The 18,195-nt window shown below is 34.3% G+C and overlaps 1 protein-coding gene across 7 annotated transcripts in view; it reads left to right on the top strand.

Moving 5' to 3' along the window:
- The window catches only part of LOC106094415 (protein grainyhead), a 467,628-nt gene extending 455,608 nt beyond the window's left edge, over positions 1 to 12,020 (top strand). For 6 of the 7 annotated variants that reach the window (XM_059370613.1, XM_059370612.1, XM_013261660.2 and 3 more), the window contains 5 exons: positions 3,782 to 3,961; positions 4,139 to 4,266; positions 4,386 to 4,569; positions 10,136 to 10,200; positions 10,548 to 12,020. In XM_059370613.1, the coding sequence (XP_059226596.1) occupies positions 3,782 to 3,961; positions 4,139 to 4,266; positions 4,386 to 4,569; positions 10,136 to 10,200; positions 10,548 to 10,674 (684 nt within the window). In that variant the 3' untranslated portion in view covers positions 10,675 to 12,020. The remainder of the gene's footprint in view (positions 1 to 3,781; positions 3,962 to 4,138; positions 4,267 to 4,385; positions 4,570 to 10,135; positions 10,201 to 10,547) is intronic. The other variant, XM_013261638.2, reaches the window with a different exon arrangement.
- Positions 12,021 to 18,195: the final 6,175 nt, after the last annotated feature.

The following is an 18,195-nucleotide window of genomic DNA, read 5'->3' on the forward strand; positions in this document are numbered from 1 at the left end:
GATCATTTACTGCTCTCGATCGCTCTCGATTGCATGAAGCTATAAATTCAAAAAAATAAGTTAAGGCAATTCAACATCAATACACTCACGCTTATGTTGACTCCGTAACGTTTGCCAATACAAATGCTGCAGGACAGACAAGCATGGCAGAAAAAAAATCGCCATATCAGACAAAGGCAGGATGTATGGCTTTGGAGAAACAAAGCTTCCGTTGCATATTTTTGTAGGAAATTTTCCTGTGTGTGTGTGTGTGTGTGATTTTTCCATGATCACCTAGATAGTACTTGTATTGGAGTGCCATGGCATTAGCATTTATCGTTATACCGTTAGCCCCATATGTTAGAATCAAAAGATTTGTGTGTGTGTGTGTGAGTATTTGTTTTTTGCCTGCCTTACTTTTAAATGGGGCTATACATCAACTGGCCGACGGAAGTCCCCCTCCAACACCACCACAAGGCAATCAGAGGCTTTCCGAAAGAGGGTTTTGGAAATTTATAGCATTTCTATGCCATATAAAATTCACACTTGTTTAAAGGAAATTCTCTATGGCATTATGGATTTTTAAACGCTTCATTAGCAATTCTTTTCGTAATCGCCTTTAAAGTTTACAGCGTATCATTCTCAGCGTTGGTGTTTATCTTCCCCCTTTTTCCGCCCAACTCTGCTGCCAGGCTATCTTAAATCTGTAATAGCCATTACCACCAGCTGCTGTTAGTGCCGCTTGCCTGCCTGCATATGAAACAGGCAAATAGAAAATTATGATTTGGATTTGCTGGCCATAGTTTAACTCAACTCCCAAAGCATTGCGAAATTTTTAATGATAACCTTAACACGTAAATGCCGCCACCTTAGCAGAATACAGAGCAAAAATCATTCCCCCTTTGGGGTAGATAAACTCAAACTGGGAAACAAATAATAATTGTTGGCATGTCATGGATGTGTTTTTCTTCCATCTTTCTTTGTATGCTTTCGTTTTTCGGTTTCTATTCCTTTTGCACTTGCAAAGCAGTGTGGAGGCTAATAAACATCACAAGATATTTCTTCCTTTGAAGATTTATTATGGCGTTATGCAGATGGATTAGATTGCTCTGTTTAAAGGCGTCTTCTTCAGCCACCACCAACAATTCTTGCAGGCTATATCACTGTAATTGCAGTTAATTGTAATGCCCATTGGAACATCCACAGCTGTGTGGTGTGCTACTCGCAGTCTTTCGAAATAGTCCACAAACCATTCCACCTCTGTGGGTTTGTTTGGAAACTTCCACTTGTGCATTGCATTTCCGCTTGATAAAACTTGTGCCATACGTCTGACAACTGTTCTGAAACGAATGAGAAGATAAAGGATTTGCCCAGAGCTGTATCATCATCAACAGCCTCATCATCATTGTTGTAGGTAGGAAGATAGGGTTAATGAAAATGGCGTATGGGGAGGGGGTAAAACAAAGAAAATGAAACTTTAATTGTAACTGCTGGGGTTTGATACTTCTCCTGCTGATGTGACTCTTGCCTTTTGATGCTTTTGGCTCCTGTTCCTACTGCTGATGACATTCAACCTACAGCTAGCATGTCAGTATATGACATGGCCTGATGGACAGTGATTTAACCATGGTTATGTTGAAAAAAAAAAACAAAAAACTCTTGTAGATTATGACACCATACACGGAAGAAAAGCTAAGCGAAAGCAAAGCAAAACTACATGAAAGTCGAATAGCTTTGCTATAAAATTCTTGTAGTTGAAACTTTTAAATACATCAAAAAGCCAAATGGGTGTGATACAAGACTTACAACCTAAATCTTTAGCTAAAAAGTTTTAACCATGAAAGTTTAATTGAACTTGGGGTAACCTTCTCAATATCTAAATATACATAAGAAGTAAGAAAATCAACTCTTAATAACCAAAGGTGTCTAAGAAACAACAGAATCAAAAGACTTAAGACACGAACTTTGCACAAATCAAGATGCCCAAGATGTTAAGGGATCAAAAGACTTAAAGCACAAACTCTCAACATCCAAGAGTATCCAAAATCGAAAGATCTAAACTTTTACTAACCATCAGTGACTAAGAAGTAAGCGAAACGAATGACTTTAGATGTAATTCTAAAAACCCAATGGTTCTCAAGAAAATTGAGAATCAATAGACTTAACATACAAACTCTTAATAAACAAACCCTAAATCGGAGGATCGGTCTATATGGTAGCTATATCCAGATCTGAACCGATCTGGGCCAAATTGACAAAGGATGTTGAAGGGCCTAAGACAACTCACTATCCCAAATTTCAGCAAAATCGGATAATAAATGTAGCTTTTATGGGCCTAAGACCCTAAATCGGCGGATCGGTCTATATGGTAGCTATATCCAAATCTGAACCGATCTGGACCAAATTGACGAAGAAAGTTGAAGGGCCTAACACAACTCACTGTCCCAAAATTCAGCAGAATCGGATACTAAATGTGGCTTTTATGGGCCTAAAACCCTAAATCGGAGAATCGGTCTATATGGCAGCTATATCCAAGTCTGGACCGATCTGAGCCAAATTGACGAAGAATGTCGAAGGGCCTAACACAACTCACTGTCTCAAATTTCAGCAAAATCGGATAATAAATGTAGCTTTTATGGCCCTAAAACGCTAAATCGTTGGATCGGTCTATATGGCAGCTATATCCAAATCTGGACCAATCTGAGCCAAATTGACGAAGGATGTCGAAGGGCCAAAAACAACTCACTGCCCCAAATTTCAGCAAAATCGGATAATAAATGTGGTTTTTATGGGCCTGAGACCTTAAATCAGAGAATCGGTCTATATGGCAGCTATACCCAAATCTGGACCGATCTGCGCCAAATTGAAAAAGGATGTTGAAGGACCTAACACAACGCCCTGTCCCAAATTTCAGCAAAATCGGATAATAAATGTGGCTTTTATTGGCCTTAGACCCTAAATCGACGGATCGGTCTATATGGGGGCTATATCAAGATATAGTCCGATATAGCCCATCTTCGAACTTAACCTACTTAAGGACAAAAAAAGATTCTGTGCAAAGTTTCAGCTCAATATCTCTATTTTTGAGGACTGTAGCGTGATTTCAACAGACAGACGGACGGACATGTCTAGATCGTCTTAGATTGAATCTAGAGATGGAATTCTACTAATAACACAATTTGGTTAAAGTTAACCTATATGTAACCCAGGGTACCTATAAACTAGTAACGAGAACACTAACACATTATATCCAAGCCTTAGGCCAATAATATGATAGATTTTCTATGCTCTTTACCTTTCGTTGGTGTAATGTTAGTAAATCAAAAGACTTAAGACACAAACATTGAAAGTGTCTGAGAAGTAATGGAATCAAACGACTTAAGACACAAACACTCAATGGTCAAAATAGCTTTAAGAGAAAGAGAATCAAAAGACTTAAGACACAATCTCTGAAAATAGAAAAGAGAAAAATACAGTTGCGTCTAAAGTCTTTGGATGCAAAGAGTTTGTGTGCTAAGTCTTTTGATCATGCTTTCCATATAGGATGATCAAAAGACTTACCACACAAACTCTTTATATGCACAGACTTGAGACTTAGTAAGTAAATCGAAAGACTTAAGACACAAACATTAAAGGTGTCTGAGAAGTAATAGAAACAAACGACTTAAGACACACGAACACTCAATGTTCAAAATAACTGTAAGAGAAAGAGAATCAAAAGACTTAAGACACAATTTCTGAAAATATATGACTTTGCTATTTTTAATTGTTTTTCTCATTTTTTCCCCTTCCTCTTTTTTAGGGTGCTGAGCGCAAGACACGCGATGAAGAGCGACGTTCTGCTAAACGTAAAATGACCGCAACCGGACGCAAAAAATTGGATGAACTATATCATCCGGTTACCGATCGTTCAGAGTTTTATAGCATGCAAGATCTTACCAAGCCGCCGGTATTGTTTTCACCAGCCGACGATTTGGAGAAGGTAAGAAACCAATTGCATCATAGCAGTTTATCGACTGCAACATCTGTAATAATACCACCAACAAATCATAACACTACCAATGCAACTTCTCCGCATCAATTAACAACTTTAACCACACAATACAATGATGTCTATCACAATCAAAACAATAACAATACGTTTGGTAATTCTTCGCAGGGCTTCTATGGCCATGAGACTGATGGGGCGGCTGATTTAAAAGGTGCCTCACCGTTTCTACTGCATGGACAAAAGGTCGCTACGCCAACATTGAAATTTCACAATCATTTTCCACCAGACATGCAGACGTGAGTATATTGTAAAAGTCAACCAATGATCCAAAAAAAAAGGCAACAAATGACAAACATTTAAAAAAAAATTAAAAAAAAAAAAATATTTTTTTTTCTTTTGTTTATAACTTACTCAGTGACAAAAAGGATCACATTTTGGATCAAAGTTTGGCCATGAGTGAGTTTGGCCCCCCGATGAAGCGCGGCCGCATGACCCCACCCACCAGCGAACGAGTCATGCTGTATGTGAGACAAGAAAATGAAGATGTCTATACCCCCCTGCATGTAGTGCCACCCTCCACCATAGGCCTGCTGAATGCGGTAAGTTAAGCCTAGCAAGGTCTCCCCTATATTTCTTCTTTTCATTATGGTCTCCCTCTGTGCCCTGCTCACTTATCCCCCTCTCCACTACTACAATTTCATTAATTGTTTGGCAAAACCCAAAAAAATCGAAACAACAACAAAAAAAAAACACAAAAACTCATAACTTAAAAAAAAACCAAAACAAAAATGTCATCGCCAATTAATAAAAAAAAAATTGTCTAATATTAATCCAGCCAAAAACAAAAAAACCAACCAAATCAAAGGGGTTTGTTACCAACAACCACCACCTATAGCACCAATAAACTACAACAACAACTATACAACAATATTAACCAATAAAAAGATTTACCAAGCGTTTGTTCATTTTGGTTTAGTTCAATTTACAATTGGTCCCCCCCTGCACAACGAAAAAAAAGGAATAATTATTACTTTTTCAAATTCGTCGAACCAAAATGTACGAATCAAAATAAGTCATTAAAACAATCACAGGGTCTCATACTTAGTTAGTTAATCGTTTGTTTGTTTGTTAATCAATTAATAGTTTAACCAAATTAATCAAAACCAAAAAAAAAAAAAAAAACTATAAAAAAATCATTATAAGATCAGGTATTTTAATTGTTTCAAATCACCCATCAAAAACATTTCAAAACACCACCACACCATCACCAACACCACATAACGGTTTATAGAGCCAAAACACGCACACACACCCCAAGCAACTACACCTCTATAAAAACTGAAACCCAAACAGTCAACTACTCTATTAAGGCACTTAACTGCATTTCAAGCCAACTTAAACACCTAAAAAAAAAAGACAACAAACTACTGGCTCATAATTGTAAGTGTTTTTCTTATAATTAATATATATTAATTAATTTCTGTGCAACAACAACAACAACCATAAAAAGAAAAAAACAAAAAAACGCCACAGCAAGTGTAGCACCAACATAGGCAATGGCAGCAACTCAAGCTCTGAGGTAATTCGAAAAATTCACGAGTTCTTGGCGTTGTCATATTCAAATGTAAACTTCAAACACATCCCCACACCAATCAAATCAAAGGCAATTAAATACCCACATACACACACACACACATACACATTAACACTTACACTTCAACACTATTGCAGTGTTTTTTTTTTTTTTTGAAATCGGTAAACCTGGTGGTTTTGCATTCATATCAATAGGTGTTTGTGTGTGTGTGTGTGTGTGAGTATAGTTGGTTGTGACAATACCTCCCAACAACAACTTAATACCACATTGCTCTCTGTACGTATTATGTCTAACACCTTGTTATATTACCAACAACATTGTGGTGAATTAGTCACAGCACTTGGTTCCGAGTAATACATGTTATTAAAATGTTATGCCCATTCTTCGTTCCATAAAAAAATTATGATTTAATCTAAATATTTTTGTGTTTTTAGCAAAAGTTTTGGAATTTGTTAGAAAATCCATCATTTGCAGATCTTTTTCATCCAACTTCAGTGAATTGGCAAATTTTCATCCATTCCATTGACATTATTGTAGTTGCTCATATTGATCATATAGAACACTGAAGCACAAATCCAATCTCGCCTACACTATTTCACAACACTATAAAAAACAAGGGTTTGAGTTTTAATTTTATATTACAAGAATGATGTAATCGAAAAAATTTAATAAAAAATACAAAATTGTGGTAAAAATAAACAAAAGACTTAAGAAAAACATGGTTTTTAACAAAATCAGCTACCAAATTTCCAAAAAAACGTTCAGACACAGTTTTTGCAAATGCAAATTTGCCCATAAACATTTCATTAAGCTATTTGGGCAAACTTCTAACAAGTCCGGACGATGCAGTGTAACACCTCTTTGGCAAGAAGTTTTTACATGACTTAGTACCTCACAAATTTCGCCACCAATACGAAGAGATAACCAACGTTGAACAATTTTTGTGATGATCACGCTAGTATTCGAACCCAGGCGTTCAACGTCATAAACATGCTACCCTCTGCAATACCGTGACCTCCATAGTTTTTAAACCAACTAAACTTCTTTCTTCTTAACTCCATAACTTTCTGTGAAAGTAAGGAAAAACATATTCTTTCAAGCCGAATACGAAATCGCATTGAAAGGTTAAGCAAGTAACAAGGCGATAAGTATGATCGGATCGATCATTGGATTTACATCACTTTGCCTAGTTTATATGTGGATTGCTTTGGGTTGCCCAAAAAGTAATTGCGGATTTTTTAAAAGAAAGTAAATGCATTTTTAATAAAACTTGGAATGAACTTTAATCAAATATATAATTGCCATTTTGTTCGATAACCTTTTGCCATCTTCCTGGCAAATTTAGTATTCCACGCTCATAGAACTTCTGGCCTTTATCTGCAAAAAACTGAACCAAGTGCGATTTTATAGCCTCATCATTGACGAAAGTTTTACCATTTAAGGAGTTCTGCAAAGATCGAAATAAATGGTAGTCTGATGGTGCAAGGTCAGGGCTATATGGTGGATGCATCAAAAGTTCCCAGCCAAGCTCACTCAGTTTTTGGCGAGTGACCAAAGATGTGTGCGGTCTAGCGTTGTCCTAGTGATATATGACACCTTTACGGCTGACCAATTCTGGTCGCTTCTCCTTGATGGCTGTATTCAATTTGTCCAATTGTTGACTGTAAACATCCGAATTAATCGTTTAGTTCCTTGGAAGCAGCTCAAAATATACCACACCCTTCCAATCCCACCAAACAGACAGCATAACCTTCTTTTGGTGGATATCAGCCTTTGAAGTGGTTTGAGCGGGTTCAACATGCTTGGACCATGATCGTTTTCGACTAACGTTGTTGTAAACAATCCATTTTTCATCTCCAGTTATGATTCGTTTTTAAAAACGGATCGAATTCATTGCGTTTAAGGTGCGTATCACAAGCGTTGATTCGGTTTGTTAAATGAATTTCTTTCAATACATGTGGTACCCAAATATCAAGCTTTTTCACCAGTCCAAGACTTTTTATGTGATAATGAACGGTTGATTTTGGTATATTTAACTTCTCTCCTATCTCACGCTCAGTTACATGACGATCCAATTCGATTAATGCTTAAAATTTGTCAACGCCGACTATATGAAAAATCCGCAATTACTTTTTGGGCAACCGAATAGCTGTCATATAAACCTATATTGGGTCTTGCATTGATTTTTGCATGAGGTGTTTTGTTACAAATTCCAATAACTGTGCGAAGTATGGCGCAAATCAGTTCATAACCTGATATAGCTATCATATAAACCGATCTGGGATCTTGACTTCTTGAACCTCTAGAGGGCGCATTTTTCATTCCATTAGGGTAAAATTTTGTTCAACGGCTTCTCTCATGACCTTCAACATACGTGTCTAATATAGTCTGAATCGATCAGTTGCTTGATACAGCTGCCATATAAACCTATCTCCCAATTTTGCTTCTTGAGCCCCTGAAATATTACACAATAACTTCTACAATGTTCAGCATTCATTAATGGTCCGAATCGGACTATAAATTGATATAGCTCCAATAGCATAACAGTTCTTATTCAATATTCTATATTTGTTTAAAAAGAGATAACGTGCATAGAACTCGACAAATGCGATCAATGGTGGAGGGTATATAAGATTCGGCCCGGCCAAACTTAGCACGCTCTTACTTGTTTTTTTGTTAAGTCTTTCTTATTATTGACCACTTGTGGGTGCACCGATATTCTCTAATTAAAGTTTGTGTCCTAAGTCTTTTTGGTTTTCACCACCAACATATGGTTCTTCATTTGTCTAAAAGACTTAAGTAACAAACATTTTTTGAGCATAGAGAGAGAACCTTGTTGGGCTGGTGTCTTAAAAAAGACTCAAGAAACAAACCTTTTTTGAGTAAGTCTTTCCTAATGTTGATCTCTTCTTGATGCTCTTATATTCTCCAATTAAAGTTTGTGTCCTAAGTCTTTTTAGTCTTGACCACCAACATATGGTTCTTTATTTGTCTAAAAGACTTAAGTAACAAACATTTTTTGTGCATTGAGAGCCTTGTTGGGCTGGTGTCTCAAAAAAGACTTAAGAAACAAACCTTTTTTGAGTAAGTCTTTCCTATTGTTGATCTCTTCCTGGTGCACCCATATTCTCTAATTAAAGTTTGTGTCTTAAGTCTTTTAGTTTGGTTCTTCATTTGACTAAAAGACTTAAGTAAAAAACTTTTTATGAGCATCGAGAGCCTTGTTGGACTGGTGTCTTAAAAAGACTTAAGAAACAAACCTTGTTTGAGTAAGTCTTTCTTATTGTTGATCTCTTCTTGATGCACCGTTATTCTCTAATTAAAGTATGTGTCCTAAGTCTTTTTAGTCTTGACCACCACCAAAGTGGTTCTTCATTTGACTAAAAGACATAAGTAAGAAACTTTTTTTGCGCATTGAGAGACTTTGAGACATTTTGTGAGTAAGCAGAGAGTACAATCAAATTAAAGTTTGTGTCTTAAGTCTTTGTTTATTGGAATTGCGTTTGTGTTTTTAGGAAAGACTTAGGAAACAAACACTTGTTTAAGCAGTTGGATTAAAATGACGCTTGTGTCTTAAGTCTTTCGTAAAGCTAAAAGGTCACACAAAGGAAGATGGACTTGAAAACCAATTTTTTTTTTTTTTTTGTTTCGTAGGTCTTTCTGCTTTTTTAAATTATGTTTTTTGTAAACTTAAAAAAACTTTAATTTCAATTATAATAATTTCAATTATAATTTAAATTATTTTTAAAATATCTAGAGTTAGGTTTGGAAATATGCTAAAATTATTGTAATCAAGAAGAATATCATTGCAACATACGGGAAAAATTCAAAACAAATTACATGGGTTGCCCAAAAAGTAATTGCGGATTTTTTAAAAGAAAGTAAATGTATTTTTAATAAAACTTAGAATGAACTTTAATCAAATATACTTTTATACACTTTTTTTCTAAAGCAAGCTAAAAGTAACAGCTGATAACTGACAGAAGAAAGAAAGCAATTACAGAGTCACAAGCTGTGAAAAAATTTGTCAACGCCGACTATATGAAAAATCCGCAATTACTTTTTGGGCAGCCCAATATTTGAGTCTTTTGAGCGTAAGGATGGAAAGCAAATTTGAAAACATCTTTTAACGATTTTTTTTTTTGTGTAAGCGTATTTCCTTGATCAAAATTAAGATTTATTAGGCGTTCTTTTGTGGGAACCTTTGGCTACATCAACAATGACCTTTTTTGCAAATTTTAACGAATGATTCCATAAAATTTCGTTTTCTGTTTAAAATTACCCTTGTATTTTTAGCTTCAAATCAGGACACAAGTTTATAATTGGCTGACATTAAAAAAAGTATTTATTGAAAAATTGGTTTTAAAGTATTATTTAAAAAAATTATGAGTTTTTGTAAAATTGTTTGTTTAAAAAATATTTTTGAATCGTAGTACCAAAAAAAAATTTTTTTTTTTTAATTGAAATACACCTTCAAATACAGTACATCATAGAAGAAATTCTACTCAAAACAAAAAAACAACAAACAGCATCATCAATATTTGTTTTTCTCTCATTCTTCTCAATTACAGATTGAAAATAAATATAAAATCTCAACAACGAGTATAAATAATATATATCGAACAAATAAAAAGGGGTAAGTGTTTTTAACCAACAACAACAAACAGAATTAACCAAAACAACAACAATAACAACTATTAACTAAAAGCAATAATTTAGCAAAAATCTTACTAACCCATGGCCTTGGTCTAATAAAAGCTTTGTAGTTAGCCGAGATGAAGGGTAAAAAACGCATGATGTCGTCCTATCAGAAAACAAACACTGCCAACTAGGAATCAATCATCAAAACTACACCACAAAATCATTTTTTTGTTTGAAACAAAGATCCCTTTCTTTTGATTTTCTTCAATTATTAAATTCTTCCGTAAAATTTTACATTAATGTTTGCCCTTTTGGTTTTGTTTCTTTGTTCTTTGCTTTTAGGATTACTGCGAAAATTGATGATGATATGATTTCGTATTATTGCAATGAAGACATTTTCTTATTAGAAGTCCAGCAGATCGAGGAGGAATTATACGACATAACGTTAACGGAATTGCAAAATCATTGATGGCATTGTCGGTGAGAATATGGATGCCAGCCTTAAAACCCCCGCCCCCCAAAGTCAACGGAGGATGTTCGAGAGTTCAATAATATTTATTATATTTTATGCTACATTTTAAAGTATAAACTCTACAAATACAACAAGAACAAAAACAATGAATGTATATAGCCATAAATGCAAAGGAATGGAAACGAAATGGACAAACAACAACAACAATAACCACATACTTATGCACAAATCTTAAGGTTACAATAAATATTTTATTTTTAAATTTTATTCTTTTTTAAGGAAATTATTTTTTTTTACAAGAAAACACCACACCAGCAAATAGTTTTTAAGTTGAATGATAAAAATTACAAAAAATATATATATTTATAAACGAAACAAATAATGTCTTAAATTCAAAAAAAATGAGAAAAAAAATTAAAGAAAATTTATTTAATTACAATAATAGCAACATTTAAATGTAATAAAAAAACAAAAATTAAAATAAATAATTTATACAAGTAAACGATGAAAAACCACAAAATTATTCATAGTAATTACAAATATATATATTTTTTATTATTGTATTAACCGATTCTTTAAGTGCCAATAGTATCAAGAGAAATGATAAAAACCCCCACAGCTAAAAAAAAAATGAAAACGACAGAAATCTGCTTGGAAAAAAACCAACATTCAAGGACTTTATTAGAAAATGTTCTGCTTAAGGCTTTTCTAAAGCCCTAGGGATTTCTTGCAAGTAATACTCTTATCTTATATGAATATACATTTATATATATGAACAAAAAAAAGTAGTTTTTAATGAAAAAAAAAAATTGTTATTGTTTTAAAAAAAGAACTTTTATTTTAAGATTTTTTTTAACAAATGTTTTCTTGATTCAATACGATAAGATTGCATTGGATTTTTCTGCGTTACATCTTAAGTCTTTCCGAAACTTTTGTTTATTTTATTTCTTAAATAATTTTTAAAATTTTTTTCTGTGTTTTTTTTTTTTTTTGGTTTTACTTTAAATACAATAATAATATGTTTTAAAACAAGCAAGCAAAAAAAAAAATAAAATTCCTTTTAAGAAACCATACTACTTACAAAACTGACTTTGTCTTTTTCATGTTCTCTAAAAAAAAAAAGAAAGAAAAGAAATTTTGTTGCAACATATATAAGATCTCAATTCAAAATTGAGTTTTTTTCCCAAGAAACTCACAAACACACACAAACTTATCGTTCAATTGCAAACTTACAAAAAAAGGAAGCTAAAAACGAAAACTTTTAGCAATAACAAGAAGGAAATGCAATAAAAAGGAATAAAAAAATAAAAAGTTCTTAGAAGCATGTCACCAAGCATTAAATGTTACAAAAACCACACAAAAGAGAAGAAGAACAAAAACAAAACCCCTAATTGTGATGATATGAACAAACAAACAAAATTCACAAACCACATTTTTGTATATAAAAAAGAAAATATCTTTAAATTAGCTAAGCAAAAATACTTCCATTATTTTCCTTAAACAAAAAAAAAAAAATCCTTAACTAGAATCATTCCCAACGGCTTCCTCATTTTCTTAGAAAATTTTCTTTACACCAATTTTTTTTGTAAAATTTTTTTTTAAATTGTTTTAATTTTATTTTAAATAATTTTTCTTACAAAAAACAAAAAAACCCACTCCAACATGCCCTTTAAAAATTTGTAAAAATTTCCCAACTCATCACTATATATAAATAAAATAATGATAATAACAAATCATAAGTTAACAAAATAAAAATCTTGCCGTTAATTTATAAAGAAAATTTTATGCTATAGTATAACCTTTTTATACTTAACGAAAACCGCAACAAATCATTTACATATTAATGAAAAAAGAAAACGAAGAAAAAGCAAATAATATGATGAAATTATTTTTAAAATACTTTTTTCCGTAATCTTATTTTGTTATTTAAAAAAAATTTTTTTTTAACCTTAAAAATTTGACTTTATTTTTTAACTTCCCCAATTGTTTTTATTTAATGGAACTTTGAGAAAAAAACAAACAAACACAAAATACTACCACATTCCGTTTTTTCGTAATAACTTAACATATTTTTAAGTTGTACCTTAATTTTAAAGAACAAATTTATTTTTTTTCTTCATATCTATATATACCAGAATTCAACTACTTCGAAGTGTTTGTATGGTTAATCACACAAAGTTAAGTTAAAGAGTAGTTGAATTAGCAAGAAAAGAGAACAAAAATAATTTTAATACCAGAAAGAAATGAACAAAAGCATATTTTTATTATTATTATTATTATATATATTTTATTATATTTTTAAATAAACTATAGTAGAATAAATGTTTTTTTATATAAACAAAGTAAATGAAATGATTTTTATTTATATAGGAGATATTTGAAAAGGCAATAAGTATGAACGAAAAGTAAGCTTTTATGGCCTTCAGAACCTTCATCGGCAGATCGGTCTATATGACAGCTATATCTAAATATAGTCCGATCTGAACCATATTTACGTCAGATGTCGGGAGGCTCAAATAACCAACTGTGCCAAATTTCAGCGAAATCGGATAAAAAGTAAAGCTTTTGTGGCCTTCAGAACCTTCATCGGGACATCGGTCTATATGGCAAATTAGTATATTAGTATATAGTCCGATCTGAACTATATTTACGTCAGATATAGGGAGGCTCAAAATAACCAACTGTTTTAAATTTCAGTGAAATCGGGTAAAAAATAAAGCTTTTATGACCTTCAGACCCTTTATCGGGAGATCGGTTTGCTCCTCAAGCAAGTGTATTTATGAGGAGGTTGAAGTTGAAAACGATGTGGAGCACACTTTTTTCCACTGCGAGCGCTGGGTTGAAAGACGCAGCGAGTTGGAAGCAGCGATTGGCGACGTTACGCCTGAGACAATAGTCCAAAAAATGCTGGAGGACGAGAGAAAGTGGGAGGCGGTGAAGAGATATGCCGAACAAGTACTGCGCAGGAAGAAAGCTGACCTGGACGCAGCGGCGTAGAGTATAAATGCGGAGGTCTGGACGCAGACACAATGAAGACGAAATGGATAATCACCAGATATGGGGTCCACCTCGAAGTAATGCGAAAGCGGTTCCGAGGTGGAATTAACTCCCAGGGGTGTCACAGGGTGGGTTTTTAGCCGGTACCGTTGACTACGGAGCCCGGCATAAGGCGAGAGACGTACTCGTCACATGCGTAAAGCATTTTCCCATCCTGACCCGCAAAAAAAAAAAAAAAAAAAAAAAAAAAAATCGGGAGATCGGTCTATATGACAGCTATATCTAACTATGGTCCGATCTGAACCATATTTTCGTCAGAAGTCGGGGGGCTTAAACTAACCCACTGTTTCAAATTTCAGCAAAATCGGTTAAAAAATCAAACATTTTTGGCCTTCAGACTCTTAATCGGGAGATCGGTCTATATGGCAGCTATATCCAGATATGGTCTGATTTGGCCCATTCAATAATTTAACCATCATGCATCAAAAAGACGTATCTGTGCCAAATTTCAGCTCAATATCTACATTTTTGAAGGCTCTAGAGTGATTACAACAGACGGACGGACAGACACGCGCAGCCCTATTCTGACTAACAATTCCCTGGGAATTGTTATTCAGAATAGAATTGCGTACCTATTTAATTCAATTTAGAGCTCCAGAGTGTTACGTGGAAGCATGCAAAGATTATCCCCATTCCCAAATCCAATGTTGATTATCGGCCGATATCAATCTTATGCTATCTCTCTAAGATTTTCGAGAATATTCTTCATGGACAGATGTCGGTATAACTTCACCAAGAGTCCCTGTTGTCAGATAGACAGTCGGGCTTCCGTTCTGATCATAGTTGCATTACTGCATTGATTGAAGTGGCTGAATCGATCAGAAATGACATTGATGAGAACAAAATTGGCTTTTTGGTTCTTTTGGATCACTCCAAAGCTTTCGACACGGTTGTTCACCTGAATTTGTGCATGAAACTATGGAATTTTTTTTAACTTCACATCAACGGCCACGAGTCTGATTACGTCGTATCTGAGCAATAGACGGCAGTCTGTATGCAGGGAATATATTATCTAACCCTTTGTTCGTACGTAAGGGGCTTCCCCAAGGCTCGATTATAGGTCCACTTCTTTTTTCATTATATGCGAACACTGTCAGATTATGATGCATGCTGATGATGTGCAGATTTTTCAAAGCGGCTTTGTGAACAATGTAGACGACTGCTTAAGTAAACTTAACGCGGACCTTCATCGCGTTTATGACTGGGCTAACATTGCGGCCGATCAGACTTATGCAAAGCTTCGTGCTTTATGGATCACACACTCTTTTACACCCATTCCATTCCTAGTTCCAGGTTTGTTATATGGTTGTGACCTTTATTCGAATTGTGATTCTTCGAGCCTTCGAAAATTTAATGTAGCTTTTAACAGCATAGTCCGTTATGTGTATGGTTTAAAAAAAGAATCAGCATGTTTCACAATATGTAGATTCTCTATTTGGACTTAGTTTCAACAGTCTTCTAAATATCAGATCATTAATATTTTTACATAAGATTATTGTGGAAAAGAAACCCAGATATTTGTTTGAGAGACTGAGGTTTGCCCAATCTGATAGAGGAAGAAAGTTAATACCTTTTAGAAGACGGAGTCTTATCTCTAAACGACAATTTTATATTAGGAACATACGTCCTTGGAATAATCTACCACACGATATTCAATACATCAACAACACGATTACATTTATAAAACGGCTTTTTCAATTTTTCTCATAGTTTTTTTTAACTACCACCATATAAAGATATAGCTGCTGTATAGATCGATTTTATGATTTAGGGCCTCGATCCTGTAAAAGGCATTTTTAATAACTGACTTCCTCGATATCCTTGCTCAATATTGTTTAAGTCGGTCCAGATTTGATTACAGCAGCCATATATCCCGATATTAGTAACGATAAAGTTGGAATAGTACCTGAATCAGGAATTATTTCTGAGTCGAATCACATCAATTACAATAGGGTATTGTACAAATTAAGCTTTAACCATAAATTCCATACAAATGTGTACTTTGTTTGCGAATTTCTTTTTGAGACTTAACCCATTAACAATTAATAGGTAGAAAAATACTCTTGGGATGGAGGTATCCTAAGGAACTAGGATTGGCATAAGTACACGGCTTATATGGCAGCTATATCAAAACATGGACCGATGTGGTCCATTTACAATCCCAACCGACCTACACCGATAAGAAGTATTTGTGCAAAATTTCAAGCGGCTAGCTTTACTCTTTCGAAAGTTTGGATGGAAGGATGGACAGACAGATGGACATGGCTAGATCGACTTAACATATCATGACGATCAAGAATATATATACTTTAAGGGGTCTTAGACGAATATTTCGAGGAGTTACAAACAGAATGAAGAAATTAGTATACCCCCATCCTATGGTGGAAGGTATAAAAATGCATATCCACTCATTATTGGACTTACATTCATCTTATGATTTGTTGATTTCTTTTAAGTTTTCCTAAATATTTCGCGGATACTTGCAATTCAGCGCTCCTTACCTCTCCTATGAAAATGATTGCTATCTTTCACCTTTCATTAGTTGAATGAAAGAAAATTAAATCAATTTATGAGACAGCATGTTTCCCTCAAAAAATGTTATTTGAAAATTCAATTGTTTTAAAAATTTAATTGTTTTCTAATTATAAATGGCCATAGGTGCTGATTAACAACAGTCCAACAACTAGGTAATCCTAGTGAAAAACAGATTTTGCACAATTGAATTGAATGTAATGTGCAGCTTTAATTTGGAATTCAATGAAGTGAAATTAAAAAGCACTTACACGACACAAAAAAACTATGCCAACAAATAGTGGTATATGTCGACCACCACCACAATCATCATCAGTTTTCAACCAAAGCTAATAATGTCCAATAATATCCCATTGCACCGGCACTTGGTTGTCAATTGGCAACGGTCTGTCAGATATCAAAATGTTAATAAATCAACAAATATTTAATAACAAAAATTATCAACTTTCCAGGGAATTTCTTTGGCCTTTGGAATTTCTTAAAAAATTCTTGCGAATGCATGATTGATGATTGGATTTCGCTATACGTTTTTTAATGAATTCCCTTGGATTGCCGTTTTGCTCCAAAATTGAAGCGTTCTCAAGTCATTAAAAGAATTGGGAAGTTCAGAGTCATATTCGTATTGGTCAGGCAACTTGCAACGGCACAGTGTTATGATAAGAAGTTTTTTAGTCACTTTGGACTTTAATTATCAAAGTGAGTCTAAACAAATAAAATTTTATAAAATCAGTTTCATGGTATTTTTGCCTTTTGTCCTAAGAGAAATGGGCTATTTTAACTTTATAAAATACTGGCCTACCCGGGCTACCCTTCTTTTACTTTAAATGGAGCAAAATTTTCCTTTGAATATTTATTTTCGACAATCGAAAATAGTATATCGCTTGACTAAAGGTTTAACAATATAAGTGCCTTTATCTGAATCCCATATGATCTTTATTGGTCAACGAATTTAAGTTTGGATGTAAGTGTACTCCATTCTTAAAAGACTTAATTTCTGCCCGATATTCTCATGATGTCTGATTTAGGGATGTTTTCGGCCCTGACACTTGGCCCTGAAAAAATATCAGCATTGTGCTATTCTCTTAAATACCATTTATTTAAACCCCATATTGTCATTAGTTTAAGGGGAGTTTACAGGATGAGGCATCCCCCAAACACATGGCTCCAAAATTGTTTATCAAATTCGTTTTCTAATCTCAAATACCTTTCATTTAAGCCACATATTGGCATGGTCGAACAATTTTTACCCTGTTTTGGGGTATACCAAATACTTTTATTTGAGCCCCATATTGCGATGTTCAATAAAAAATGCTGTTTGTGGGGTATTTTGGGAAAAGTGCTCTACCCCTTTTCCCAAAGAAAATTGGCCCCGAGAGTGGGTATCAATTCTTGCTCTACCCACCAATACCTTTCATTTAAGCCCCACATTGTCATGGTCGGTAAATATGCCCAATTTAGGGGTGTTTTGGGGAGTGGGGTCGTCCCCTAGACACTAAGCCCTGAAAATATATCAGCAACGTGCTCTATTCCCATTGGCCTCAAAATTGGATATCAAATTCCTTTTCTAATCTCAAATACCATTCATTTAAATCCTTTATTGCAAAAGCCAGCAAATATGTCCAGTTTGGGGTATGGGCCCTAAAAACAATGATTATCGAGCTCCACTGTCTTGACTGCCCACTGTCCTATTTGGGGGTTGTTATGATGGTGGGACGTCACCTAGACAGTTGGTCCCGAATATTGATATCAAATTCATGGTCTACTCCCAAATACCTTTCATTGGAGCCTCATTTTTTCATAGCCGGCGAACATGACCTTTTTGGGGGGTGTTTTGGTGACTTGGCCCTGAAAATGTATATCAGATTCGTATTCTATTCGTAAAAATCTAAGACGATCTAGTAGCCATGTCCGTCCGTCCGTTAGAGGCGA

Source organism: Stomoxys calcitrans, chromosome 5, assembly GCF_963082655.1.
Source record: "Stomoxys calcitrans chromosome 5, idStoCalc2.1, whole genome shotgun sequence".
Lineage (NCBI taxonomy): Eukaryota > Metazoa > Arthropoda > Insecta > Diptera > Muscidae > Stomoxys > Stomoxys calcitrans.